Below are 27,625 nucleotides of genomic sequence, written 5' to 3'. Positions count from 1 at the left end.
ACCTCGTGGTTAGCACATTCGACACCCTAGATTATCAACAGCTTTTCTGCAATCACGCTATGTTTTGTGATTAACATGTCCTATTTCTATAAGGCATATATTTTTGTTAAAAAGAGAACAAAACCATCCTTCACAGCACACATGCGGAGATCATCCGTTCACCTACTCTGCGTCTCACAAAGACACACCGGTTGGAACCAAAAATCTCAAATTTGGACTCATCAGACCAAAGGACAGATTTCCACCAGTCAAATGTCCATTGCTCGTGTTTCTTGGCCCAAGCAAGTCTCTTCTTATTATTGGTGTCCTTTAGTAGTGGTTTCTTTGCAGCAATTCAACCATGAGGGCCTGACTCACGCAGTCTCCTCTGAACAGTTGATGTTGATGTGTCTGTTACTTGAGCTCTATGAAGCATTTATTTGGGCTGCAATTTCTGAGGCAATTAACTCTAATGAACTTATTCTCTGCAGCAGAGGTAACTCTGGGTCTTTCTTTCCTATGGCGGTCCTCATGAGAGCCAGTTTCATCATAGCGCTTGATGTTTTTTGGGACTGTACTTGAAGAAACTTTCAAAGTTCTTAAAATGTTCGTCATTGACTGACCTTCACATCTTAATGTAATGATGGATTGTTGTTTCTCTTTGCTTATTTGAGCTGTTCTTGCCATAATATGTACTTGGTCTTGTACATAATAGGGTTATCTTCTGTATACCCCCCCCTACCTTGTCACAACACAACTGATTGGCTCAACCGTATTAAGAAGGAAATAATTTCCACAAATTAGCTTTTAACAAGGCACACCTGTTAATTGAAATGCATTCCAGGTGACTACCTCATGAAGCTAGTTGAGAGAATGCCAAGAGTGTGCAAAGCTGTCATCAAGGCAAAGGGTGGCTACTTTGAAGAATCTAAAACTGAAATATTTTTTTTGTTTAACACTTTTTTGGTTACTATGTGATTCCATATGTGTTATTTAATAGTTTTGATGTCTTCACTATTATTCTACGTTGTAGAAAGTAGTAAAAAAAAAAAAAAACTTTTGACTGGTACTGTATACTGTTCTTGACAGTTCATTCTAATATTTCAACTACTGTACATTGCATTTTAGTTGCACTGTTTATACACCGCGCATATTTATTTATATACTGCATTCTTGACATAGCTCATTAATATATCTACTGTAAATGACTTAAATGTACTGTACACATCATTCCTAGTATATCTTGTATAAATTCATCCGGTGTAGATACGTATAGATTGCATTTGGATTATTGTTACAGTGCTATATGGGTTGTTAATTTGTTACGATATTTCTAGATTGTTTTACTTTTTATTTTTTTATTGTGTAACTTTGACATTTTACTGCATTGTTAGCAAGTCGCATAAGCATTTCGCTGCACCCGCTATAGCATCTGCTAAACTGTGTACGCAACCAATAAACTTTGATTTGATGAGAGACTATTTGTTCAGGATGAATTGTTTGTCTTTGCGAAATAAAGCGGCAGTTTTAGATGGTTTTCTCCGCCAGGTCATGGCATTGAAGTGACACTAGTTTGTATCTCAAGGACATTCCCTTCACAGGAATGTGATTATAACCCCGATAGGGTTTCGAAGGGACAGAGTGTGACAGTGTCTACCGTGGGGGAATGAACTCTCTGCCATCCACCGGAGTTGTGCGAATGGAGAGAAATGTGTGAGAAGCCCATGTCTTTGGTGAAGCCACACATGACTATCTACAGGTGTCTTTGTAGGCAAAGCAAATGCTTGGCTTCTTATTCAGACAAGTGTCTTTTAGGCTGTCTCTCGTGCACACTTTCTCTCTCTTCCTTTTCTCTTCATATTTTATTATTGCAAGCCTCAACGTTTGACTGTAATCCACCCAGGTCTGTTTTTGGATCATGGTCCAACTTCTCCCTTCACTTAATTTGTAACCAGGTAATTCGATTAGACCTAATTTTCTCATCCTACATACTACATAATCATGTTTTTTCTTAGCTCAAATGCAATTATGCAGTTCAGTGTTGAGACCCCATACGAATCCATCAATATTTAGTAGCTAAATCCCACTGCCTGACAGTCTTTATTCTGGCTACTGTACATGGCGACAGATGATGTGGGGCTAAAAGTGACAGAGATACACATCAGATGACAAGAATGACGAAAAAAACAGTGAAGGCAATGAATTCTAGAGACATTTGCGCGAGACATAAATAAGATTGGCAGAATGCTGAAATGAAATGTCATCAGAGAGAGAGAGGTGATACTGTTTAAATAAAGCCACAACTTTTAAGTTTGTGGGCTGAACAGTACTTCATCATTTTTTTCCTTGGATTCACTCCTTTTATTCCTGTATATTGGCTGGCAAGAAGACATACTCCCCAGTCAAAGGTCATTCTCCTGTGTGAATTTAAATACAATCTATGGGCAAGTAATTCCACTGAGAGGTACAGGAGCCTACTGTGGGGCATTGGGCATCCCTGATAAGCAAGGTTGCTCAGTAAGTGCAGTAGTTCTAAGATTTGAATGAAAGGCATCTGCCATTCTCTATCCAGAGGTGGTTCCATTGACTAGTAGACCCAGCTGTATTTACTGAGCTAACGTCTTACTCATACCTTCATTCCTCAGAATTGAATTGCAGGGGGAGGTTTCAATAAATAGTCTGTCTACCTGCTGTCTGCTTCCTCCCAGCTCAGCTCCTATAACTGCTGTCAGTGGGCAAGAGATACGGATAGTTTATTTTAGCCATTATTTCACTACCTGCGAGTCCATACATTAGCGACTTCAACTGACCAGGGATATGGAAGAAGCCCTCAACAGCACTATACATCCGACCTGTTTACAAGAACCCCCGCTGGCTATCGATATCATAAAGCGTGAGTGACACAGATTACATTATCTATCAGTTCGCAAATAGTGTTTCATTATAGATTTCGGTGTTATTTTTAAAGCACGTTATAGTAACACATTTTTGGGACGCGGGAGCTGGTTTTTAATGTTTGATTTACTGCAGTAACTTAACTCTCAAGGTAGCAACATATTTTACGTGTATCGTTTACCAACTGGGGTCATTTTGACCGCATAAGAAATTATTGGAAAAAGCAACAATCGCAAAATATTAACTTTTTTCATATCAAAACATCATTAGACATATAATTAATGTATTCTGAAAAAAAATACCAAAACAGACCGCTATTTTAGCAAAATTACAATTAATTCGCATATTCTTTCAAACGAAAAGGCTAAATGTTATTTATATGACGTGCATCTTTTCCCCAAAGTACTATCCACATTACTACCAAAAATAAATAATTTAGAGAAAAGTTCAAATTGCCTCCCAAATGTTTTTAAAGGCCCGTATTGATACAGAAACACGAAATAATTATTTATATTCGTTAAGGATAAGTTGATTGTCAAAGTCAAGAAAAATGTTAAGGTTTGAATAAACCACGTATGTATATTCCAAAATATGCCTCAGGGGTCAAAATGACCCCAGTTGGTAGCTTGAGAGTTAACATATTTATTAATTTGTAAATTCATTATTTCATTGATTGATTAATTCACTTTCCAGTTCACAGAGCCATCTTCAATACACAGGCAAGCCCAATAAACAGCTTCTGAGTTAACATGTCTGTACTGAATACTCAGGGAGAAAAAGGTGTAGATTCACGGCAGAGCGTGGCAGGTGATTATTTCGCCTTCGCAGAAGGCAGGAATCGTGGTCATACACAGATAGGCAAACAGGCAGGCAATGGTCATACACAGATAGGCAAACAGGCAGGCAATGGTCATACACAGATAGGCAAACAGGCAGGCAATGGTCATACACAGATAGGCAAACAGGCAGGCAATGGTCATACACAGATAGGCAAACAGGCAGGCAATGGTCATACACAGATAGGCAAACAGGCAGGCAATGGTCATACACAGATAGGCAAACAGGCAGGCAATGGTCATACACAGATAGGCAAACAGGCAGGCAATGGTCATACACAGGCTGGTGAATCAAAACTAGGGCTGAAGGCCATAACTGGTTCTCACAAACGAGCTAGGAAAAGGCTGATGAGACCAGGTGAGTAACTAACACAGGTGAAATGCACATCATCATCTGCACATCTATCACTCCAGTGTTAATTTGCTAAATTGTAATTACTTCGCTACTATGGCCTATGTATCGCCTTACCTCCTTACTCCATTTGCACTCACTGTGTATAGATTTTTTCTATTGTGTTATTGACTGTACTTTTGTTTATCCCATGTGTAACTCTGTGTTGTTGTTTTTGTCGCACTGCTTTGCTTTATCTTGGCCAGGTCGCAGTTGTAAATGACAACTTGTTCTCAACTGGCCTACCTGGTTGAAATGTTTTTTAAATAATCTATGAACAAAAATGAAAGACAGGGCTACGTTGAAGAACACAAAGAAACAGAACACAAGGTTGACTAAGAAAAATAAATACAGAACCTTACAATGTCCTTCAAATTGTAGGCTACAGTCTGTGATACAGGCTGTTTAGAGGAACAGCATTGGCTGTGCTCACGCTATGTTTGATTAAATCTCTTTCTGCCCATTTCCAAATGTCCATGTGTAGGCTACAGATATGAATATTTGGTTTCTCCACAGTCATTTTCTGTCCTCAGAAGTAGCATGATGGATCATTTAATATGAATGACAAATGACTTGCATGAACTTTCATCCTTTGCGTTCAGGTTGCATCTCTTTAAGAGTAATTTACGTTTCTGCAGATAGCCTTGATCTCAGTCCATATTAAACTATTCAGGGTACACTTAGGCAGCTGTCTTTTCACTGGACCGAGTTAAGTATTGTTGGGATCTCATTTGCACTCAACCTCAAAAGAAGCTGTAGCTAAATAAGAAGTCTAAATTGATGCTGTTTCACAAATACTGTTGTGTCCAATCCATGGGGATGTGGTCAGGGCACTGACCTATCCTAAAATTAGGTTGTTGTTGCCAGGGGCTGCGACTTAGATTACAATAAACGGTCCAGTAATGGATTTCACAATGACCTATACAACCTCTCTCTCTCTCTACTGTCTGAACTCCTCACTCTCTCTCCCTTAACTAGAGCTGGATGTCTTTGGGGTGGCTCTGTACTCCATGCTGACCCTCATGTCTACGCTGTCCCTGCTACTATACCTGGAGGAGTGTGTGTTTATCTATAGAAAAGTCCCATCTCCCAAGAAGACAACTATTATGTGGGTAAATGGAGCTGCACCGGTAAGAACTAAGCTCCCCGTTTTCAGTAGCCATCACCATAGACAGTAACAGTCAAAAGTTTGGACACACCTACTCATTCCAGGGTTTAAAAAGTATAGATACCTTCATAGAAAGTTACTCAAGTAAAAGTGAAAGTCAGCCAGTTAAATACTACTTGAGTAAAATTCAAAGTATTTGGTTTTAAATATAAAAAATTCATTATAGATTTCGGTGTTATTTTTAAAGCACGTTATAATAACACGTTTTTTGGGACGCGGGAAACGGTTTTTAATGTTTGATGTACTGCAGTAACTTAACTCTCAAGTTAGCAACATATTTTACATGTATCATTTACCAACTGGGGTCATTTTGACCGCAAGAAGAAACTATTTTGACTACCAGTCAAAAGGTTTAGAACACCTACTCATTCAAGGGTTTTTCTTTATTTTTTACATTGTAGAATAATAGTGAAGATATCAAAACTATGAAATAACACACATGGAATAATGTAGTAACCAAAAAAGTGTTAAACAAATCCCAATTTTTTTGTTGTTGAGATTCTTCAAAGTAGCCACTCTTTGCCTTGATGACAACTTTTTCAAGATGTGAATGAGAATGTCTGTCATTCTGTGTTCATATTTTTGGTCATGACTATTTGATGTTGTATTTTTATGAATTAGAACCGTGTGGACGGTGAATAGATGGCTGAACGTATCATTCGATTAAGGCAGTCCCCCACACCTCTCTGATTCAGAGGGGTTGGGTTAAATGTAGAAGACACATTTCAGTTGAATGCATTCAGTTGTACAACTGACTAGGTTTCCCCCTTTCCCTTTCCTTTCCCTTTCTGTCTCTGTTTCAGGTCATTGCTACCATGGCTTGTTTTGGGATGTGGATCCCAAGGGCAACCATGTTTACAGATATGACCTCTAATTCGTAAGTTTCCTCTCACCCACACAGTACTTACTGCTCTCTCTCCCCTTCTGTCTCTCTTTTTCTCTTCCTCTCTTGTTCTTGTTTTCTCTCTCTTTTTTTCTCTTTCTCTCTTTATCTTTCTCACTCTCTCTTTCTCTCTCTCTTTCTCTCTCTCTCTCTCTCTCTTTCTCTCTCTCACATACTCTCCTATAAAGGCAAACACATGTGTACTATACTTTACTATAGAGATGCAGTGCTCTTCCTCCTGTAATAATGAGCTGACAGGGAACCATAGCAAGGAGCACTGACATAAAGCAGAGGCTTTTTAATTAATGCACTCAACTATTTGACCACAGTTTAATCAGTTTCTTAATCATTAATCGCTGTGTCAGTGTATGGGAAAGATCAGAGATCAGACCACATCCACAGAAATACAGTAAATGACACAAACAAACACAAACTTTTTGGGACACAAACAAAAGTTGAATGTGCAGACTAACTGGTTTTGAAGGTTGGTCACACACTCGTTATGTGTGTACATAGCCCTTTGACTTATTCCACATGTTGTTGTGTTATAGCTTGAAAACAAAATGGATCAAAAAATATATATTCTCAACCATCTATACACAATACCCATAATGACTAAGTGGAAACATGTTTCAATAAATCTTTGCACATTTATTGAAAATGAAATACAGAAATATCTAATTTACCTGGGGCAGCAGGTAGCAGCAGGTAGCCTAGTGGTTAGAGCGTTGTGCAAGAAAGGTTGCTAGATCAAATCCCTGAGCTGACAAGGTAAAAATCTGTCTTTCTGCCCCTGAACAAGGCAGTTAACTGCACCTAGGCCGTCATTGTAAATAAGAATTTGTTCTTAACTAACTTCCCTAGTTAAATAAAGGTAAAATATTTTAAAACATGTACATAAGTATTCACACCCCTGAGTCAATACTTTATAGAAGCACCTTTGGCAGTGATTACAGCTGTGAGTCTTTCTGGGTAAGTCTCTAAGAGCTTTCTACACCTGGATTGTGCAACATTTGCCCATTATTCTTTTCAAAATTCTTCAAGTTCTGTCAAATTGGTTGTTGATCATTGCTATACAACCATTTTCAGGTCATGTCAAAACTGCAACTTGGCCACTCAGGAACATTCACTGTCTTCTTGGTAACCAAATCCAGTGTAGATTTAGCCTTGTATTTTAGGTTATTCGCCTGCTGAAAGGTGAATTAATCTCCCAGTGTCTGGTGGAAAGCAGAATAAACCAGGTTTTCCTCTCGGATTTTGCCTATGGTTAACTCCATTCCATTTATTTTTTATCCTGAAAAACTCACAAGTACTTAACGGTTACAAGCATACACATAACATGATGCAGCCACCACTATGCTTGCAAATATGGAGAGTGGTACTCAGTGATTTGTTGTATTGGATTTGCCCCAAACATAACACTTTGTATTCAGGACAAAAAGTTCATTTGTTTTGCCACATGTTTTGCAGTATTACATTAGTGCCTTGTTGCAAACAGGATGCGTGTTATGGAATATTTTTATTCTGAACAGGCTTCCTTCTTTTCACTTTGTCATTTTGGTTAGTATTGTGGAGTCACTACAATCTTTTTATTTATCTTAATTTTATTTAACCTTTATTTAACTAGGCAAGTCAGTTAACAACAAATTCTTACAATGTCGTTGATCTATCCTCAGTTTTCTCCTATCACAACTATTAAACTTTATAACTGTTTTAAAGTCACCATTGGCCTCATAGTGAAATCCCTGAGCTGTTTCCTTCCTCTCCGGCAAATGAGTTAGGCAGGACGCCTGTATCTTTGTAGTGACTAAGTGTATTGATACACCATCCAAAGTGTAATTAATAACTTCACCATGCTCAAAGAGATGTTCAATGTCAAATTTGTTTTACCAATCTACCAATAGGTGCCCTTTGCGAGGCATTGAAAAATCTCCCTGGTCTTTGTGGTTGAATATGTGTTTGAAATTCACTGCTCGACTGAGTGACCTTACAGATAATTGTATATGTGGGGTACAGAGATAAGGTAGTCATTCAAAAATCATGTTAAACATTATTATTGCACACATAGTGAGTTCATGCAACTTATTATGTGACTTGTTGAGCAAATTTTTACTTCTGAACTTTAGGCTTGCCATAACAAAGGGGTTGAATACTTATTGACTCAAGACATTTCAGCTTTTCACTTTTAATTCATTTGTAAAACTTTCGAAAAACCTAATTCCACTTTGACATTATGGGGTATTGTGTGTAGGCTAGTGACAAAAAATCAACATTTAATCGATTTTAAATTCAGGATGTCACACCAAAATCTGGAAAAAAGTGAAGGGGTGTGAATACTTTATTTAAATAAAAAAAATGTACATCCAATTTTTATTATTTCTATTCATAGGATTCATACAATACATGTATAGATATATATTTTGTAAATCCCCCCCACCCCCCACCAGCAATTTAATAGCTTGTCAAATAAATCATGAGATAAAAACAAATAAATTCATATTACGTAGTAAATCTGCTGAACAATACATCATATAGCCTCAGAAATAGTGACAGATTATTGATATGGGTGTGAATACTTTCTGAAGGCACTGTACACTGTATCTTGCAAGTAAACACTCTTCTTTTCTCTATAGGTACTTTGCAGTGGTGGTGTATAAGGTCTTAATTATGCTGATAGAGGAGAGTGGGGGTAGCGAGACCTTTCTGAAGCGCAATTACAAGAAAACCTTCAAGATCAGTACAGGACCGTGCTGCTGCTGCTGTCCTTGCCTGCCCCGCATTCCGGTCACACGGTAACCAGTGGCACACCAGAGTCTGTCATCAAACAGCAATATCTTAGCTAAACTGGTTTGGTTATGATGATCATTATTATTATGAAGATATGTAAATTGTCACATTACTTTATCTTTCAACATAAATCAGGTCACATGATGACTCATGTTCAGGTCACTCTTGGGCCAGATGATTCTTTGTGTTGGTAATGTATACAGTGGTAAGAACATGTTAATAACTGGGCTGTTTTCATTCAGGCGTATGTTATTCCTGCTGAAGCTGGGGGCTCTTCAGTATGCTATATTAAAGACACTTCTCTCAATCCTCTCCATAATATTGTGGACCAACGGCAACTTTGATATTTCTGATGTAAGTAATAAACTTCCTTCTTGTGAAAATCCTGTCAGCAAAAAGAAACACCCCATCTACACCTTACGTTTCCAACTGAGCCTGGTGGCATGCCATGTAGGTCCACTATGCATAACCTACCCTCTTTGACCTTTCTCCATGTCTCAATGTTTAGAGTGAGATCACAAACACGGCGAGTTGGATCAACCCATTTATAGGGGTTCTCACCATCATCTCCCTTTGGTCTGTCGCCATCATGTTCATGAACACATGCAACACACTGCGTAGCGTCAGGATCATACCTAAGTATGCCATGTACCAGGTGAGTCTGACCTTACTGCACCAACCAGCTGGTCAAGGAACTGCCTTCTTCTAAGTGCCATTGATGAGAATACATCATCTGCTGTCATTTACTTAGTCCTTGACCTTGGCTTTGTGGAATGTTTTGTCTGACAGTGTCCGTTCTGGCAGTGTCTGTTCCTACATCCTAATATTCGATGTATCTTCATGAAGCCACTGGTCATGTGTCCATAGCTGGTGCTGGTGCTCAGTCAGCTGCAGACGGTCATTATTAACGTCCTGGCCTTGGATGGAACCATTGCCTGCTCCCCGCCCTTCTCCTCTAGAGCCCGTGGCACCAGTAAGTGACAAAACAGGGCCAAACGAGAGCCATTACTTGATCAATATGACATCTGTGTCCTCCAACCCTGTCTGGTATGTGTCTATCTGTCTGTCTGCAGTGTTGAGTCAGCAGCTAATGATTGTGGAGATGTTCATCATCACCCTGGTCACCCGGGCGTTGTACCGCCGCACTTATGACCCACTGCCCTCCGACCCCCACGAGACTGACAACGACCAGAACACCAATATCAGCCTGCAGGCACCACAGTGGGAGCATGCTGCCTGAGAGATTGTGGTGGAGTGAATAGAGAGAGAGAGTGTTGTGTGTGTGTGTGTGTGTGTGTGTGTGTGTGTGTGTGTGTGTGTGTGTGTGTGTGTGTGTGTGTGTGTGTGTGAGAGAGATGTATCAACAGGCTTTAATAACCTTACTACCAAACAAATATTAATTTACACTAGCTAGGTTTCCATCCTGTTGGCGACAGATTTTCATGCGAATATTCTAAAATATGCAGAAATCAAACATGTGAATTTTCCCACCAGAGATGTGTTTCCATCAAATTGACTTGTTGTAGATAAAAGTATGTGCGTGATAAAATAGTGCTACTAGTGCAAATACAAATGACTTTTGAGGGTAAATTCCCATATACCGAATAAAAAATACAAGTTAAATGGGTTTCCATCGCGTTTTCAACTCTACTGATGGCTTTGTCACAATAGATATTGTGTTATATAGCGAATGTGCCCACTCTGGTATTGGCACGTGCGCTCTAGCCAACAGCTCGTTCGGGTATAGCCTAAATTATGAGATTATTATGGACAAAAGAACAAGATTATTTGTATTTGTCAAATGGCAGTCAAGCATCGATCATCATGTCATCAGAATAAGACCCCCGATATTTATTGGAACGGAGCATCAAGCTCATCACTTTGGCCTTTCACCACAGACAGAGACACAGACCAGACAAGGTTGGAGGGCATTTCGGTAGAATGCGTTCAGTTGTGCAACTGACTTGGTATCCCCTTCCTTCTTTTCCACCCTGTGACAGGCCAACTCTAAAGTTGGAACTACATCTGTCACAGTATAAAAGAAGATGTCTGTACTATTTCAGTCAGTTCCCTGCTTTACCCTGCGTGGTGATACAGTGAGCCCGTATATACGAAAATTGCATTTACCATTTATCACTTGTGTTAAATAAATATAATTAAAGTATATTCGGTGACTCTGAATCACATTTTATCCTGATACCAGATTCGATTGACGCAACCCTTTACAATGTGGAGTTGGATATGTGAGGGTTTTGGAAATACGTTTATAAACCAAAATGGCTTAATGGTTGGATAACATGTGTATTTTGTATTCATATCAATAAATATAGTGTATTAAATCTTTATGCATATGTAACCGATGTGAAATGGCTAGCTAGGTAGCGGTGGTGCGCGCTAGCAGCCTTTCAGTCGGTGACGTCACTTGCTCTGAGACTTGAAGTAGTGGTTCCCCTTGTTCTGCGAGGGCCGCGGCCTTTGTAGAGCGATTGGTAACGACGCTTCGTGGGTGCAGAGGGTCCCTGGTTCGCGCCCGTGTCGGGGCGAGGGGACGTTATACAGTTACACATATATTTTGATTTGATTGTGTGTAGAGAGAGAGAGAGAGGATTGCGTACTGCTTGGATAAAGACGAATGTCCAAGTTTTTCGCGCCCTCCTATGGTATTGGAGTGATTTGCAAGCAGCCTGGGGGAAACAGACAATTACATTTTCTTTAAGCTATCTGTTTACCAAATAACATTTGGATTAATCCATTCCGTTTCTTACGAGATTATTTGGAAGAACATCGGCTATTCTTAAACAGTGGCGCGGTATTGTTCATGGAATTGCATGTTCAGTTTGTCTGAACAAGAGCCCTGAAGGTATACATGACCAATAATTATATATTCTCATCTAAAGTCATAACAATAAATTCCCTCCGAATGGCATTGAAGAAGTTACAGTGACGTTCCTGCTAGCTAGACAAAAGCGCACTTTGATGCCAACTGTCCAATTGCACATTTGTATCACTCTGGTGAAGGGAGAGGTTCTGTCAGCCAATAAGGTTGCAGGTTCTGTCACGTGGGTCGGAATTAGACACACACACACTACTTCCGAATGCATCAGAGTAACATGGGAGGCTACCGTCTAAGGAGGGGATATCAGCATGTAACTTGTATTGAGTGTTTATATTGGTCGATGCTAGTAGACAGGGGGTTGTTTGGAAATCGTTCTTATGCCACCAACTGTACTCATATGTATGTGTGTTGACAATTAGAACGTGATTACTTGAAGCAATCATGAGGCTGTTCAACTTTCTACTAAAAGATGTAACATCGAAAATAGAATATTATTCGAGGTTCTCTCCCTCGCCGATGTCTATCAAGCAGTTTCTGGACTTTGGTGAGTATAAAATTAATACTCCCAAGAGTTTAAATGTCATGGACACAGGGTTGCCATTTGATTGAAAAAATAACTGATGGCTTTAATTAACGAACAGGTGTATATTGAAAACGTTTACCATTTCCTAACGGAAGCCAACATAGCCAGACGAGAGTTTCTATTGGACTAATTCAAGTAGGTCCCTCTCCGTTTCGTTTGTTTCAGTTTAAGAAACGTTTTGCAACAGTCGGCGGAATGAATAGACCTCAGATGTTGTCGTTTGTGTGCAATAAGAACATTACTGTGTTTACGGGATATATGGGACTGCGGTACTTCATATTTAAAACGCTTACTTTCCCAATAATGCCTGAGTGTGGCTTTGCTAAACAGTAGATAGTTACATCAGCTGCCACCTCCATTTAAGTAATGTGACATCAGTCTCACAGAGGCCTTGATACATTTCCACTGTCTGTCAATCTATAGTTTGTATGTCGGTGTAGAGATTGATGGCTTCAGTCTCTCAGTAAGCCACGTGCTCTGTGAGAGTAAGTGTCTTAAGTTTAGAGAACAAACTGTGCAAGCTGGACTGTCAAGGTCAACCCGAAAGCTCTCTGTCTGTCCACTCAACTTTTGGCTCACAGTTGCACAACACTGTTCGTAGCAGCAGCTCATTATAAATAGCTCCATGTCGTTCTGCCTCTCAATATGAACTGGCCACTGACCTATTGCTGCATGTGTGGCAGCCATATTCATAGAGTAACTGGCAAATAATAATAATATTGGAAGCTCATTTACTGCATTTCTTTACAATAAAAACATTTTTTTAAATGCTATTTGGAGAACAGGAAAAAGCAGCCTTTATCACCTTGGCCCGCTGTAGGTTCATTCACATCAGTCGATCTACAAACACGTGGCCTATTAACTATACAATTGTAATGTTATACATCTGAAAAGGGGGGAGTTATGACAAATGATTCACACTGACACATGTGACATTTATAGAACTTTATTGTTTGCATTTTGATGACAGATGTTCATATTAAAACACGTCTTCCTTTCTTTAAGTTCCTAACTTGTTTGATACGATCAGTACAGATTTTCTCAGGGGAACGGGGCCCCGACCGCAACTTTTGTAGCCACTGTACTAATCTCTCTCTCTGCTTGCTTCCTCTCTCTCTTGTCTCCTCTGCTTCCTCCTCCATGCGTTGCAGCCTGCCTCAGCCTCACCAATAACAACGTTATTATGAGAACTTAGTAGCGTATTTTCTGCTAGTGCTGAGAGGCTCTGTTTAATGTTAGCCAGATAGAAGGATGAAGTAAGAAGCTAAGTAATACTAGCCAGAGCCATTCAACGTTACTGCAATAAAAGCCGCTGGCGGCAGCTAGCCACCTGACTGGCTGACATGGGCAATCTATAAATGACTGTTTGCCAGTTGTGCACTCATTCTCATAGAGTCAGTTTTTGTTGGTTTGGGGGATGTCTGTAGATATGGCAGGAGTCACGCGACGGTTTTAAAATGGCCTTTTGTCCGGACATCTCACAAACACACTGTCAGCAGTGTCTTTAGTTGCATACTTGAGCCGACTGCGAGCTCGGGTAGTTTGTTTCACGTCTCAGGCCCACTGCCTGTGCCGCGAGAGGACAGAGTTAGATCACAACGCTTATATTCTTGATCAACGCTGGGAGCAATATTTCAATTTTTTTCCCCCCCCCCAGGTAAGTTGACTGAGCATACATTCTCATTTACAGCAACGACCTGGGGAATAGGTACAGGGGGATGAATGAGCCAATTGGAAGCTGGGGATAATTAGGTGGCCATGATGGTATGAGGGCCAGATTGGGAATTTAGCCAGGACACTAGGGTTAACACCCCTACTCTTACAATAAGTGCCATGGGATCTTTAGTGACCACAGAGAGTCAGAACACCTGTTTAACGTCCCATCTGAAAGACGGCACCCTACGCAGGGCAATGTCCCCAATCACTGCCCTGGGGCATTAGGATTTTTTTTTTTGACCAGATGAAAGAGTGCTTCCTACTGTCCCTCCAACACCACTTCCAGTAGCATCAGGGACTGACCAAGACCAACCCTGCTTAGCTTCAGAAGCAAGCCAGAAGTGGGATGCAGGGTGGTAAGCTGCTGGCTAAATGTTGACCAGACCTCAGTGTCCTCATATGTACTTATGTCCTATTGCACTAATACAAACATCCGTCAGTGGTTTGTCACAAACTTCCATCAAATGAGGCAGATGTGGAAAGCTCCAAGAATTCAGGTGTTTCTGAGACAGACATTTTGAAAGTTCCAACTGACATGCATGAGAGGTCTGTTGATATAATCTTGTTTACAACCTCTGTCAAATGAACACAGCACAAGTATTGGTCTGCTACCAGTCACCAGTTTATTGACCCCATGTTTTTCCACAGGTAGGGAGAATGCATGTGAGAAGACCTCCTACGTGTTCCTGCGTAAGGAGCTTGCGGTGCGGGGGGCCAACACCATGAAGGAAATCAACCTGTTACCCAGTGACCTGCGTATCCAGCCGTCCGTCAAGCTTGTGCACAGTTGGTGAGAACCTCTGTCCCTCTGTACTGATTCCGGGGTGACTGTAAGCACAGTATTCTGGGATGCATGGTGACATCCGTCTGGGTGTACGCCAGGGTCTGACAGTGTGCTGTGGTCTTTGTGTTTCAGGTACATACAGAGCTTTGAAGAGCTGCTGGGTTATGAACACAGGGGTCCAGAGGACAGCCGCACCTTAAACGAGTGAGTTGACATGTACATAGTCGCATCAGGCACCCACCACATCTTCAGACGGCACTGAGACTTCAGACGGCACTGAGACTTCAGACGGCACTGAGACTTCAGACGGCACTGAGACTTCTGAGAGTGCTCACACCATATTTCTCTGGAACAGCTTTCTAGACACCCTGGTCAAAATCCGTAACAGGCACAGTGAAGTGGTCCCCACCATGGCCCAGGGTGTCATAGAGTACAAGCAGAAGTTTGGCTTTGATCCTTTTATCAGCAGCAACGTTCAGTACTTCCTGGATCGCTTTTACACCAACAGGATATCCTTCCGCATGCTCATTAACCAGCACAGTAAGTGACATGACCAGCCAATACAGCTATTTATATATGTGTGCCGGATGTTGTGTAAACATAGTGCATGTGTATGACTTGGATTTTATAGTTGATGTTGATGAGGATCTTGATCAGGTGAGACTTTGTTTCAGCACTCCTTTTTGGTGATGACAGAACCACCTCCCATCCCAAGCACATAGGAGGCATTGATCCTACCTGCAATGTCCCTGAGGTGGTGAAAGGTGAGCAGAATACCACTGGTCCTAATGCTTGACAAATAGCAACTGAGTCAGACTGCATCAGGGAAACATCAACTTATTCAAACTGTATTCAATAAAGAGTACAGTGCATTTGGAAAGTATTCAGACCCATTTACTTTTTCCACATTTTGTTACGTTACAGCCTTATTCTAAAATGGATTAAATTATTCTACACACAATACCCTATAATAACAAAGCGAAAACAGGTTTATATGACAACATTTCTTTGATATACTTTATTTACGTAAGTATTCAGACCCTTTGCTATGAGACTGGAATCCACCTGTGGTAAATTCAATTGATTGGACATGATTTGGAAAGGCACACACCTATCTATATATGGTCCCACAGTTGACAGTGCATGTCAAGAGCAAAAACCAAGCCATGAGGTCGAAGGAATTGTCCGTAGAGCTCCGAGACAGGATTGTATCAATTCACAGATCTGGGGAAGGGTTCCAACAAATTTCAGCAGCATTGAGGGCCCCCAAGAACACAGTGGCCTCCATCATTCTTAAATGGAAGAAGTTTGGAACCACCAAGACTCTTCCTAGAGCTGGCCGCCCAGCCAAACTGAGCAATCGAGGGAGAAGGGCCTTGGTCAGGGAGTGGACCAAGAACCCGATGGTCACTCTGACAGAGCTCCAGAGTTCCTCTGTGGAGATTGGAGAACTTTCCAGAAGGACAACCATCTCTGCAGCACTCCACCAATCAGGCCTTTATGGTAGAGTGCCCAGACGGAAGCCGCTTCTCAGTAAAAGGCACATGACGGCTCGCTTGGAGTTTGCCAAAAGGCACCTAAAGGACTCTCAGACCATGAGAAACAATATTCTCTGGTCTGATGAAACCAAGACGAATCTCTTTGACCTGAATGCCAAGCGTCACGTCTGGAGAAAACCTGGCACCATCCCTACGGTGAAGCATGATGGTGGCAGCATCATGCTAGGGGGATGTTATTCAGCGGCAGGGACTGGGAAACTAGTCAGGATCGAGGGAATGATAAACGGAGCAAAATACAGAGAGATCCTTGATGAAAAACTGTTCCAGAGCGCTGAGGACCTCAGACTGGGGCGAAGTTTCACCTTCCAATAGGACAACGACCCTAACTAAGCACACAGCCAAGACAACGCAGGAGTGGCTTCGGGACAAGTCTATGAATGTCCTTGAGTGGCCCAGCCAAACCCCGAACTTGAAACCGATCGAACATCTCTGGAGAGACCTGAAAATAGCTGTGTAGTGATGCTCCCCATCCAAGCTGACAGAGCTTGAGTGGATCTGCAGAGGAGAATGGGAGAAACTCCCCAAATACAGTTGTGCCAAGCTTGTAGCGTCATACCCAAGAAGACTCTAAAAACCTTATTTTGCTTTGTCATTATGGGGTATTGTGTGTAGATTGATGAGAAAAGCAACAACAATTGAATCCATTTTAGAATAAGGCTGGAACGTAACCAAATGTTGAAAAAGTCAAGGGGTCTGAATTCTTTCCGAATGCACTGTATATGAAGAGTTTCTTTCCAAAACGCTATATCCACACATTCTTCACATTTGTGTTTTTTCATCAGAAATTATTGCTTTTGGGTACCTTCACGTGGAGTGGGTAACAGGTGCACTATCTCACTTTATTAGCTGGGTGCTCTGCCATATGTGGCAATGGCGTCAAATTAAATCTCAGGTTCAAGAACATTGGGAAACGGTGGAACTCCCCCAAAATATTTTATTTTAGTCCTGGTAGGCTAACGCATTTTGGCAGTTATGCCTTCATCAGAGCATCAAGAGATGTGCCAAAGACATGATTTTTTTATGCAGGTGCCTAGGTGATCATTATAATTACCTACAACTGTGCGATGGCGGTGCATAGCGGTACTCAAACTATTAGTCAACAAACAATTGTTACAATATACTCTACATACAAATACACAGATCAGCAGAATAAACTCGAAAAATTGCATTTAGGTATCATGATGATGTCGGAAATTTGAGATATTTTAGCGCAATGAATTACTTCCTAGTACACAATAAAGCCTACAAAAATAGATGCCTTGGGGTATGAAGAATAGACATCTATTTTTAGAGAGAAAGATTGTGATTGAATGTATGAAAATATAGCCTACATGAGCATACAAATGACAGCGCAGCCATATATACAAGAATAGTGTGAATGAGAAATAATTGTTTCGACCAAGAGGATGCACGGTGTTTAACCTCTCAATACAAAACATCTCTCGTTGGGAGAGCATTTTAGGGACCATGCCAGCTCTGATAGACCTGTTCCAGGCCACCAAAGAGGACAATGGGCCGTGTTTTGCTTCTAAGTAGTGGTTTGCCATAGCATGTTCAATATTGCCAGTGCTGATCCCTGTTTTGTGTTCAGATATTCTTATTTTGAAATATCTTTCTGTTTGGCCCACATAGGCTTTAGAATCCCTTAAGCATATACACAATGTTACAATTGATGAACTGTCTCTGGTAGAACGTTCGGCCTGTTAAGAGGGTGTGTGAAGTATTTACTGTTTGCCGTGTTGTTACATCGAGCACATCGTCCACACTTATAGTTCCGTTGTAGAGATAACCAGTTTGTATGGTCAGGCTTCGGGATAGAATGGACCAGCACGTCCCTGATTGTGCATGTCTGTACGAGAGGAGAGGGGGACTTTCCACCAGGCTCTGTTTGTAGAATAGCCCAGTGCACACCAGTCGGGATAATGATTTTGAGATGTCGCGGATGATGATACTATTGGAATGGAGAACACCTTCGTGTGTGTGTAAAATATTATTCATCTTAAGATGAATGTTCTTACTGCAAGTCACTCTGGATAAGGGCATCTGCTAACTGACAAAAAGGGCAAATGTTTTACATACAGATCTCATATTACTGTATTTAATTATTATTATTTTTTATTGTATTTAAATACCGATATCACAAATTTATAATTTGTACATTTCTATATCTTTTTTTGTTATTTGTTACGTCTGACTGTGTAAAACCTAGCTCTACTACTTTTTCTCTCAAAGTGAGGCGGATATTTGGTCAAAGTTGAAGACAGTGCCGCATAACATTATTCCTCTGTGTTTCTATGCTACTGTCTTTTACAGATGCTTATGAGACCGCTAAGATGCTCTGTGAGCAGTACTACATGGTCGCCCCTGAGCTGAACATAGAAGAGTACAATTGTAAGTTGAAATGTAATTAAACACGCTGAGCCACCTGTGTATGCATTATAAAAGAGGAATAGCCGTCTATGCATTTATAAGCTGTTGTACGGAGCCATTTGCTTATATGAAGGCTGGTAGCATGTCTATAATGCAATATTGGTAGGATAGAAGGCACTGGCGCTTAGATTGTAAACGTCTGAGTATGTGCTAAGCTCTTGGTTAGGATTTGGCAGGTTTATTAGCTGTAATGGAAAAAGTCATCTGGAATGGAAAGTTGGCCTCATCTCAGAGTTTCCCGTTGGCTCCTGTCGAACCTGCAAATGTAAACAGAGGAGACGCAGCAGATCCAATGGAAATCTATTTCGTGTGATATTACGTGAAACATGACTACTGTAATGATATGTGAACAGAGAACAATTGATACATATTGATTGCCTTTATTTCACATTAACATACATGTCTCTTTCCTCAGCCAAGGCCTCTTCGAAGGCTATCCAGGTGGTTTATGTTCCATCTCACCTGTTCCATACGCTGTTTGAGCTCTTCAAGGTGACTGGCATTTATGTTGTACTGAACGAAAGCTTCTCTAGGCTATCAATTAACTGGTCCTAATTTGTAGTGTACGGTGCATTCGGAAAGTATTCAGACCCTTTGACTTTTTCGACATTTTGTTACGTTAGTCTTATTCTAAAATAGGTTAACTTATTTTAGAATAAGGCTGTAACGTAACAAAATGTTGAAAAAGTCAAGGGGTATGAATACTTTCCGAATGCACTGTAGGTGTGTAACATGTATGTGTGTATCATCATTGGTTGTATCCTGTTGTATTTATACGTTCCAACTGAGTTATGTGTATTCATTAATGTTTATTGAATGACTATGTAGAATTCAATGCGGGCCACAGTGGAGCTCCATGAGAACAGTAGTGCTGGACTCCCCCCAGTGAAGGCCATGGTGACGCTTGGAAAGGAAGACCTCTCTATCAAGGTCTGTTACTGGCACGGACACCGGTCTGGTGTTTTTACATGACCTCATCAAGGTTCTCACACACACCTGTCCTCTCCCCTCAGATCAGTGACAGAGGAGGGGGCGTGCCCCTCAGGAAGATTGACAAGCTCTTTAGCTACATGTACTCCACCGCGCCCACCCCGAGCCTTGAACCAGGAAATGGAACTCAGGCTGCACCACTGGTAACACATCCCAAATAGGTGTATAGAGACATTTTTTTGTTTACAAGCAAGCATCATGTTCGAGTGATGCACGTGCGTCCCGGCACCAAAAAGTTCTGTAGCAAGATAGCTAACACTGATGCTGGGACCTTGACAAACTTAACAGGGAGTGAGTGATGTCCATGAAAACAGACCAGACGGATGGCTATAGCTATCTATATTCAACAAGTATATTATTCTTCTGGCTTTATCTAGCTCTATTTGTGATATTTGACCTTGCTTTTCTGGCTTGGTAATCAATCCTCTGATGACATAGCGACGTTATAGACGTTGCATGTTATCATATCCACTGCTAGTAGAGAAGAGCTGGTTTCTGACGAGGAACTGCGCACGCAACTTTTCATGACGCGGCCAGTCTATTGACCCACAGTTTTGTAGTATGAACCACTCTTTCTTCTCCGTCCTTAGGCTGGCTTTGGGTATGGTCTCCCTATTTCTCGACTTTATGCACGTTACTTCCAAGGAGACCTGAACCTCTACTCCATGGAGGGGGTGGGTACAGACGCTGTCATCTATCTGAAGGTGCGTTAAGGACTTGCGTTTAGTTAAGTAGCATATTGTCATTATCATCTGGCTGTGGTTTTATATCTGTTTCTCACTGACCTCCAGGCTCTGTCCAGTGAGTCCTTTGAACGTCTCCCCGTCTTCAACAAGTCAGCGTGGAGACATTACCAGACTGGCCCTGAGGCAGATGACTGGAGCAACCCTAGCAGTGACCCACGTGATGCAGCCAAGTACAAGATCAAATAACTCTTGAGTGTGGCCCTCAGGCAACGCTGCATGCCATAGGTCATGTCTAGTCACATGACAGACAAATTAAGTTACCTTCCACTCCTACAGTGAAGCACAGAACTAAAGCACAGCACTGACTGAAATATTGTCTCAACAGGTAACATATTTATTTCCATCAGGCAGGTAAAGCCAAAACAGTTTTAATCCAGATCATCTTTATTTCATTGTTTGCTGGTATGTTATTATTGACCACAGTTTCCATGGTAGCAGATCGCGATTGGTGACCACCTCCGTCAGATAGCATGACTCTGTTATTAGGTTTAATAAGTGTCACGTGGGAGTGACACCACAGGAAATAATGTACTTTTTCCCTTAATGCAAATAATTGCCTAGCGTAACAGTATACTGTGTGAAACAAGAATATTAGTTTATCATTTTTTGGCAGTGTGCAATGGTTTTCAATAGATTAACCCAGTGGGCATTTTCCCGGCTTAGAAAAAGGGATTAGGTTAGTATGTATGTGTTTGTGACATGTGACATGAAATGTTACTCAGGATGGTATTTGAATGCATGATGATGCAATTTGGTACTGTAAGTTTATAAGAGATTATAATCACTTTGGATGCTTAGGAAATGCATGGAACAATATCTAAATAAATTGAGATATCTTACTTTAGATTACTTATTGCATGACAAAATACTCTCAGAAATGATTGTTTTGTATTTAATATTTCATAGAAACAGTGTATTTTTAAAAGAAAATGTGTGAAATGTTTTGTTTTTACTGCATATCATAGACAACTGAATGCAAATTTGAGCGTTTCACTAAGTATTTCGAAAGAAAAATAAAGCCTGGTTGATGCAAAATGGAGACAGTGAAAGTGGTATTATTTTTATGTTTTTGTGTGGTACAGGAATTAGAAGTGAGAATGGAGTGAGTCACTGATTGAGATGCCACAGTGCATTCAGTTACCTTAACAACATACACAATCAAATAACACAAATATGGTAAACTGTGGGTGACATCTTACATACACGAAGTGCACAAAGTAACCGTGTACACTGAGTGTTTGTGTCTGTGTTTGTTTGGGAATGACAGTGCCATCTCTACTCGTCATCCCCCTCACTCGTGCTGCTGAGGGAGGTTAAGGGATGGGCAGAGGCACCCTTACAAGGGGAGGTGGAAGAGGAATGAGGGGAACGAGGGGATCGGGAGGAAGGGGATGTGGGAGAGGGGGGCGATGGGGAGCGCCCTCTGGTGGGGCTGCTACTGGGGGAGCCACGGGGCGAGGCAACGGGTGACGCGTAGGGTGACAGGGCCTGGAGCATGCGCCCACTCTGCTCCTGGATCACATGCTGCTCGGAGAGAGAGAGAGAGCAACAGAGAGAGAGAGCAGGACAGAGAGAGTGAGAGAGCAAGAGATATAGAGGGCGAGAAAGAGTGAATGAATAGTTTTTTGTTTGTCCAAGTAAGTGTTGCGTTACTAAGCTACTTGTTCATAATGAGTGGTCACTTGCTTAGAGGAATGAGATCAATACTAACTATCTTCCCCTATTGACCGTTAACACTTCCTACTATGGTATCTATTGTGGGCTAAAGGTAAACTCACCCACGCTCCATCTGGACCAAACAACTCCAGGAAATTCCCAATGAACTCCCGTGACTTCTCCTCCCACTTCTGGATGAGGTCATGGCTCTTCTCCTCCACCTTGAACACAAAGTGCTTGGACTTCTCCTCCACTGTCTTCACCGTCTCCTTCATACGATCCACCTGGTTCTGCAGACGGATTTTCTTCTCCTGCAGAATAAATCAAATGTGTAGACTACTTGAAATGCTTACTCATGAGCCCATTCCCAACAATGCAGAGGTAGAAAGTGAGACAAATATTTTCAAAAAAAAAAAAGGAAATAGTAACACAATAACAATAATGAGGCTATATACAGTGGGGAGAACAAGTATTTGATACACTGCCGATTTTGCAGGTTTTCCTACTTACAAAGCATGTAGAGGTCTGTAATTTTTATCATAGGTACACTTCAACTGTGAGAGACGGAATCTAAAACAAAAATCCTGAAAATCACATTGTATGATTTTTAAGTAATTAATTAGCATTTTATTGCATGACATAAGTATGTGATACATCAGAAAAGCAGAACTTAATATTTAGTACAGAAACTTTTGTTTGCAATTACAGAGATCATACATTTCCTGTAGTTCTTGACCAGGTTTGCACGCACTGCAGCAGGGATTTTGGCCCACTCCTCCATACAGACCTTCTCCAGATCCTTCACGTTTCGGGGCTGTCGCTGGGCAATACGGACTTTCAGCTCCCTCCAAAAATGTTCTATTTGGTTCAGGTCTGGAGACTGGCTAGGCCACTCCAGGACCTTGAGATGCTTCTTACGGAGCCACTCCTTAGTTGCCATGGCTGTGTGTTTCGGGTCGTTGTCATGCTGGAAGACCCAGCCACGACCCATCTTCAATGCTCTTACTGAGGGAAGGAGGTTGTTGGCCAAGATCTCACGATACATGGCCCCATCCATCCTCCCCTCAATACGGTGCAGTCGTCCTGTCCCCTTTGCAGAAAAGCATCCCCAAAGAATGATGTTTCCACCTCCGTGCTTCACGGTTGGGATGGTGTTCTTGGGGTTGTACTCATCCTTCTTCTTCCTCCAAACACGGCGAGTGGAGTTTAGACCAAAAGCTCTATTTTTGTCTCATCAGACCACATGACCTTCTCCCATTCCTCCTCTGGATCATCCAGATGGTCATTGGCAAACTTCAGACGGGCCTGGACATGCGCTGGCTTGAGCAGGGGGACCTTGTGTGCGCTGCAGGATTTTAATCCATGACGGCGTAGTGTGTTACTAATGGTTTTCTTTGAGACTGTGGTCCCAGCTCTCTTCAGGTCATTGACCAGGTCCTGCCATGTAGTTCTGGGCTGATCCCTCACCTTCCTCATGATCATTGATGCCCCACGAGGTGAGATCTTGCATGGAGCCCCAGACCGAGGGTGATTGACCGTCATCTTGAACTTCTTCCATTTTCTAATAATTGCGCCAACAGTTGTTGCCTTCTCACCAAGCTGCTTGCCTATTGTCCTGTAGCCCATCCCAGCCTTGTGCAGGTCTACAATTGTATCCCTGATGTCCTTACACAGCTCTCTGGTCTTGGCCATTGTGGAGAGGTTGGAGTCTGTTTGATTGAGTGTGTGGACAGGTGTCTTTTATACAGGTAACAAGTTCAAACAGGTGCAGTTAATACAGGTAATGAGTGGAGAACAGGAGGGCTTCTTAAAGAAAAACTAACAGGTCTGTGTGAGCCGGAATTCTTACTGGTTGGTAGGTGATCAAATACTTATGTCATGCAATAAAATGCTAATTAATTACTTAAAAATCATACAATGTGATATTCAGGATTTTTGTTTTAGATTCCGTCTCTCACAGTTGAAGTGTACCTATGATAAAAATTACAGACCTCTACATGCTTTGTAAGTAGGAAAACCTGCACAATCGGCAGTGTATCAAATACTTGTTCTCCCCACTGTACAAAGAGTACCAGTACTGAGTCAATGTGCAGAGGTACGAGGTAGTTGAGGTAATACAGTATGTTCATGTAGGTAAGGGTAAAAGTGACTAGGCAATCAGGATAGATAATAAACACAGTAGCACCAGTGTATGTGAAGTGTGAAAGTGTGTCTGTGTGTGTGTGTGTGTGTGTGTCAGTGTGTCAGTGTGTGGGTAGAGTAGTGAGTGTGCATAGAGCCAGTGCAAGAGAGTCAGTGCAAATAATAAAGATTAAAAATAAAATAATAAAGTCAATGTAAATAGTCCGGTGGCCATTTGATGAACTGTTCAGCAGTCTTATGGCTTGGGGGTTGAAGCTGTTCAGGAACCTTTTGGTCCCAGACTTGGCGCTCCGGTACCGTTTGCCGTGCGATAGCAGAGAGAACAGTCTATGTATGACAAGTCAAGTGGTCGGCTATAAGGCATCAACTAAAGGTGGTCTTTTGTTATCAGCCACAACCACCAACACTGTAACAACCATTTCACTTCCTCAAATACAAATTATTGTAACAAATGGTTATTCCAACTTAATTAATTGTTCGAAGTTAATTAGGTGATTAGGTCATTCATACCCTGATGAAGCTAACGTTGAGGTCTCTGGCTGTGTAGCCTCTCTGCAGGTTGCGTCGGACATAAAGATCATAGTCTCTCACTATCCTGGTGATGAGGTCGGATGTAGAGATGCCGTCTGTCCTCTGTGTGGCCACAAACATCCCTGAGACCCAACAGAGAGAACACAGCTCAGCCAAGATGGCACAGGTAAGGGAATAGGCGGTCGGTAGCTCAGCAAACACACAGAGACACAATCTCAAATGGCTACAAGTTCATGTCTGTTTCAGAGCAGATTTGTTTACCTGCTTCCTTGATGTGTTTGTAGACATCCTCTGATCCTGCAGAGGTGTATGGGATATCGTCATGGGCCACAAAGTCAATCTGGTGAAATCCCAGAATAGCACTAAAATGATTTTATGTGGAAAAAAGGGACATGGGCTATGTACATCTGTATCAGATTTTAGGACTGATCAAATCAAATATATTTATGAAGCCCTTTTACATCAGCAGATGTCACAGAGTGCTTATACAGAAACCCCAGCCTGAAACCCAGAACCGCAAGCAATGCAGATGGTTTGTAATATTGAGTGGTGTACTGTATATGACCCAGAAGTGCCGACCTTGTGTTTCTTCAGGAAGTCAGGGCTGAGGGTCCAGGGAGCGTCCCGTACCACCTCATCCACATAGCGACAGTGTATCAGGGCTTCGTAGCGCTCCGACTCTGTCATCACCGTGTAGCCCTTATACTTGTGTGTGAGTTCATCACTGCAGACTGCAAGGACAGACACACAATGGCATACTCTCTCTGTGTGTGGTTTATGTACATGCTTGTTTGTACAGTCTTTGAAAGGCACTTGAAATTCAAAAGATATGATTTACCTCCCACTATGAGATGTGTGTTGGGGAACAAGTTCTTTGCTTGCATCAGAGCACGCGCGTGTCCAGAGTGGAAGAGGTCAAAGATCCCATCGGCATAGACTCGCACCGGCCGGATTGCTACAAGAAAAGCAAAAACAATAACTGTATCGATGTCTCGCTGCGTTCTCCTTGTCTCACCTCTCACGTTCACATCCCTCTGACTCTCTCTTGACTGGCCCTTATCTCTTCTCTTCCGCTGTCCATCCTTCGATATTCCCAGTGAGGATTGATAAAACTGGTGGTGAAACTGACCTATGATCAGTCTGACTGGTCTGTGATTGGTCTGGCCTGTGGAGACCTGTAACGAAGACTGACCTGGCGTGCCTCTCTTGGCCTGGGCGATGGTCATCTTTTCATGAGGAACTTCTGACTCATATCCTGTTTTCTTGGCAAATAATGCTGGCTCCCTCAGAGTCTGAGATGACACAGAAAGAGTTAACCTACCTCATGGGAGGGGATATCGGTACATAAATGATTTGGGGATAATAAATACTCTATAAGTAAAGTATTTTATGTTTACAGTGATGGAAATCATCGGGGCTGTAATAAGTGTTTGGATATGTAAGGAATTTCTGGCGTCATTAGTGTTTATATCTGCATGTGAGGGCTAGTGGGTGTGTATATGGTTGCTAGGAATTATCTGTAGAGTTGTCAGTATACTTTGAACTCTGAGCTGTTTGACATCTGTACATGATTTAAGAATTGACTTCAATCCCTGCGGAAGAAAAAGTTTTCATTGAAGGTAGAGATCAATTTACCATGCGAAGAGCTATACCACAATGCTTTAACATTACGACATTTACAACAGTGACAGTACCATGACATTTATTGAGGAATCGTTTGTAGCTGCCTATGTTATACAATACACTGGGGAACAGAGTCAGGTATAGCCTACCTTCGACGCATGCACTCCCATACTGTACACAGATTCACTAAAGCATACAATAAGATCATATTACACAATACTTATTTCCAGAGCAACATAATAATTGACTGTTGTTGGCTACACTATGTTTACTAGTAATGATAGATCAAATATAGAATTGTAGAAAATGCAACATTTTCTGAGTCAGCAATGCTGGCTGCATATAGGGTTTGTCATTGAGAATGAAGTACTGAAAAATAGGCTCCAAATGTGGATCAGTACTGTCTCTGACAGTAAATCACCTCAGACCTGGCAGAGATTAGACATTATATGCAAAAAAAAATATTAAATTAACCGTTTGATAAACCTCCTATAGGTAGTCGAACTCACCTTGCGGGGTCCCCCACTGCGTTGCTGTTGGGGCTGGTGTGGTCCGCTGTTGGCTCTGGAGCCACGTCTCCTTCCCACCATGCTGGATGTTCTGTTGCCTTGTTCACCTGTCGACTGGCGCCTCGTCCGCTTGCTCGTACTCCAAGCCTGTCAGTGCTGCACTCCTGCAATCTATGAGGGAGTTTGAAAGTTTGCATGTTGCTGGCTGGTCTGACCCCGGTGACAAGAAAATCTAATGTGCAAAGTTCAAGGTAAAGAGTAGTTGATACTTCAGGCTCTGTAAAGGAAAGGAGGTGAATCAAGGGTTCCCCACGTAGGCCTAAACAGACATTTACAATCTGACTGCTCTCTTGTTTTTTGGTCTAAGCTTATAAATTATATGTAAATGTAGTCATGCTGTTATGAACTTTCTTACATTTGTAAAGTAATAAATAACCTTATTATTGGCGTGTCTACTGGAAACAGATGTTCAACTTGGTCTCGTGGGATAATATAATTTTATTTTTAACATGATATTTCCGAGTTTCATGAATAGAAACTGCTCCCAAAAATGATCTGACTGGGGCGACCTTTGGACCCAG

General features: G+C 41.6%; 3 protein-coding genes across 8 annotated transcripts; 2 read left to right on the top strand and 1 right to left on the bottom strand.

The window, feature by feature from the left end:
* Positions 1-2,608: 2,608 nt before the first annotated feature.
* On the top strand, positions 2,609-11,103 carry LOC139537018 (organic solute transporter subunit alpha-like). Its single transcript, XM_071337812.1, has 8 exons — positions 2,609-2,872; positions 5,080-5,231; positions 6,073-6,146; positions 8,786-8,944; positions 9,182-9,293; positions 9,448-9,594; positions 9,807-9,912; positions 10,013-11,103. Exons 1-8 carry the CDS (start codon positions 2,797-2,799, stop codon positions 10,177-10,179), a joined length of 993 nt encoding a protein of 330 aa, XP_071193913.1. The 5' UTR covers positions 2,609-2,796; the 3' UTR covers positions 10,180-11,103.
* Positions 11,104-11,875: 772 nt separating this feature from the next.
* LOC139537017 (pyruvate dehydrogenase (acetyl-transferring) kinase isozyme 3, mitochondrial-like) lies at positions 11,876-21,622 on the top strand. 5 transcript variants are annotated; one of them, XM_071337810.1, is made up of 12 exons: positions 11,978-12,319; positions 14,319-14,430; positions 14,723-14,864; positions 14,991-15,062; positions 15,214-15,398; positions 15,533-15,622; positions 18,731-18,808; positions 19,263-19,339; positions 19,676-19,777; positions 19,861-19,980; positions 20,428-20,541; positions 20,629-21,622. In XM_071337810.1, exons 2-12 carry the CDS (start codon positions 14,421-14,423, stop codon positions 20,767-20,769), a joined length of 1,131 nt encoding a protein of 376 aa, XP_071193911.1. In that variant the 5' UTR covers positions 11,978-12,319; positions 14,319-14,420; the 3' UTR covers positions 20,770-21,622. The 5 variants fall into 5 exon arrangements, 4 of the variants coding, with proteins under 4 accessions (XP_071193912.1, XP_071193909.1, XP_071193908.1 ...); XR_011667449.1 differs by lacking the exon at positions 14,319-14,430 and having other exon boundaries at positions 11,876-12,319; positions 19,861-19,998; XM_071337808.1 differs by lacking the exon at positions 14,319-14,430 and having other exon boundaries at positions 11,976-12,319.
* On the bottom strand, positions 21,623-27,233 carry LOC139537016 (choline-phosphate cytidylyltransferase B-like). 2 transcript variants are annotated; one of them, XM_071337806.1, is made up of 8 exons: positions 27,045-27,232; positions 26,105-26,204; positions 25,751-25,867; positions 25,492-25,643; positions 25,174-25,252; positions 24,892-25,034; positions 22,362-22,550; positions 21,623-22,107 (listed from the first exon to the last, which is right to left on the bottom strand). In XM_071337806.1, exons 1-8 carry the CDS (start codon positions 27,123-27,125, stop codon positions 21,859-21,861), a joined length of 1,110 nt encoding a protein of 369 aa, XP_071193907.1. In that variant the 5' UTR covers positions 27,126-27,232; the 3' UTR covers positions 21,623-21,858. The 2 variants fall into 2 exon arrangements, with proteins under 2 accessions (XP_071193907.1, XP_071193906.1); XM_071337805.1 differs by having other exon boundaries at positions 25,751-26,204; positions 27,045-27,233.
* Positions 27,234-27,625: the final 392 nt, after the last annotated feature.

This window comes from Salvelinus alpinus, chromosome 13 (genome assembly GCF_045679555.1).
Source record: "Salvelinus alpinus chromosome 13, SLU_Salpinus.1, whole genome shotgun sequence".
NCBI lineage: Eukaryota > Metazoa > Chordata > Actinopteri > Salmoniformes > Salmonidae > Salvelinus > Salvelinus alpinus.
The sequence above is the reverse complement of the archived record's forward strand: the minus strand, read 5'-3'. Positions and strand labels throughout refer to the sequence as shown.

What these genes read in the sequence shown, in the direction of transcription:
- LOC139537018 (XM_071337812.1), top strand. Translation starts at nt 2,797, where the DNA reads ATGGAAGAAGCCCTCAACAGCACTATACATCCGACCTGTTTACAAGAA. An exon ending in GGGTAAATGGAGCTGCACCG is followed by an intron (nt 5,232 to 6,072) that starts GTAAGAACTAAG and finishes TCTCTGTTTCAG; the next exon opens with GTCATTGCTACCATGGCTTG. An exon ending in CTCTAGAGCCCGTGGCACCA is followed by an intron (nt 9,913 to 10,012) that starts GTAAGTGACAAA and finishes GTCTGTCTGCAG; the next exon opens with TGTTGAGTCAGCAGCTAATG.
- LOC139537017 (XM_071337808.1), top strand. Translation starts at nt 12,217, where the DNA reads ATGAGGCTGTTCAACTTTCTACTAAAAGATGTAACATCGAAAATAGAA. An exon ending in CAAGCAGTTTCTGGACTTTG is followed by an intron (nt 12,320 to 14,722) that starts GTGAGTATAAAA and finishes GTTTTTCCACAG; the next exon opens with GTAGGGAGAATGCATGTGAG. An exon ending in GAACTCAGGCTGCACCACTG is followed by an intron (nt 19,981 to 20,427) that starts GTAACACATCCC and finishes CTCCGTCCTTAG; the next exon opens with GCTGGCTTTGGGTATGGTCT.
- LOC139537016 (XM_071337805.1), bottom strand. Translation starts at nt 27,125, where the DNA reads ATGGTGGGAAGGAGACGTGGCTCCAGAGCCAACAGCGGACCACACCAG. An exon ending in CAAACACATCAAGGAAGCAG is followed by an intron (nt 25,035 to 25,173) that starts GTAAACAAATCT and finishes GTTGGGTCTCAG; the next exon opens with GGATGTTTGTGGCCACACAG. An exon ending in TCAACGTTAGCTTCATCAGG is followed by an intron (nt 22,551 to 24,891) that starts GTATGAATGACC and finishes TTTATTCTGCAG; the next exon opens with GAGAAGAAAATCCGTCTGCA.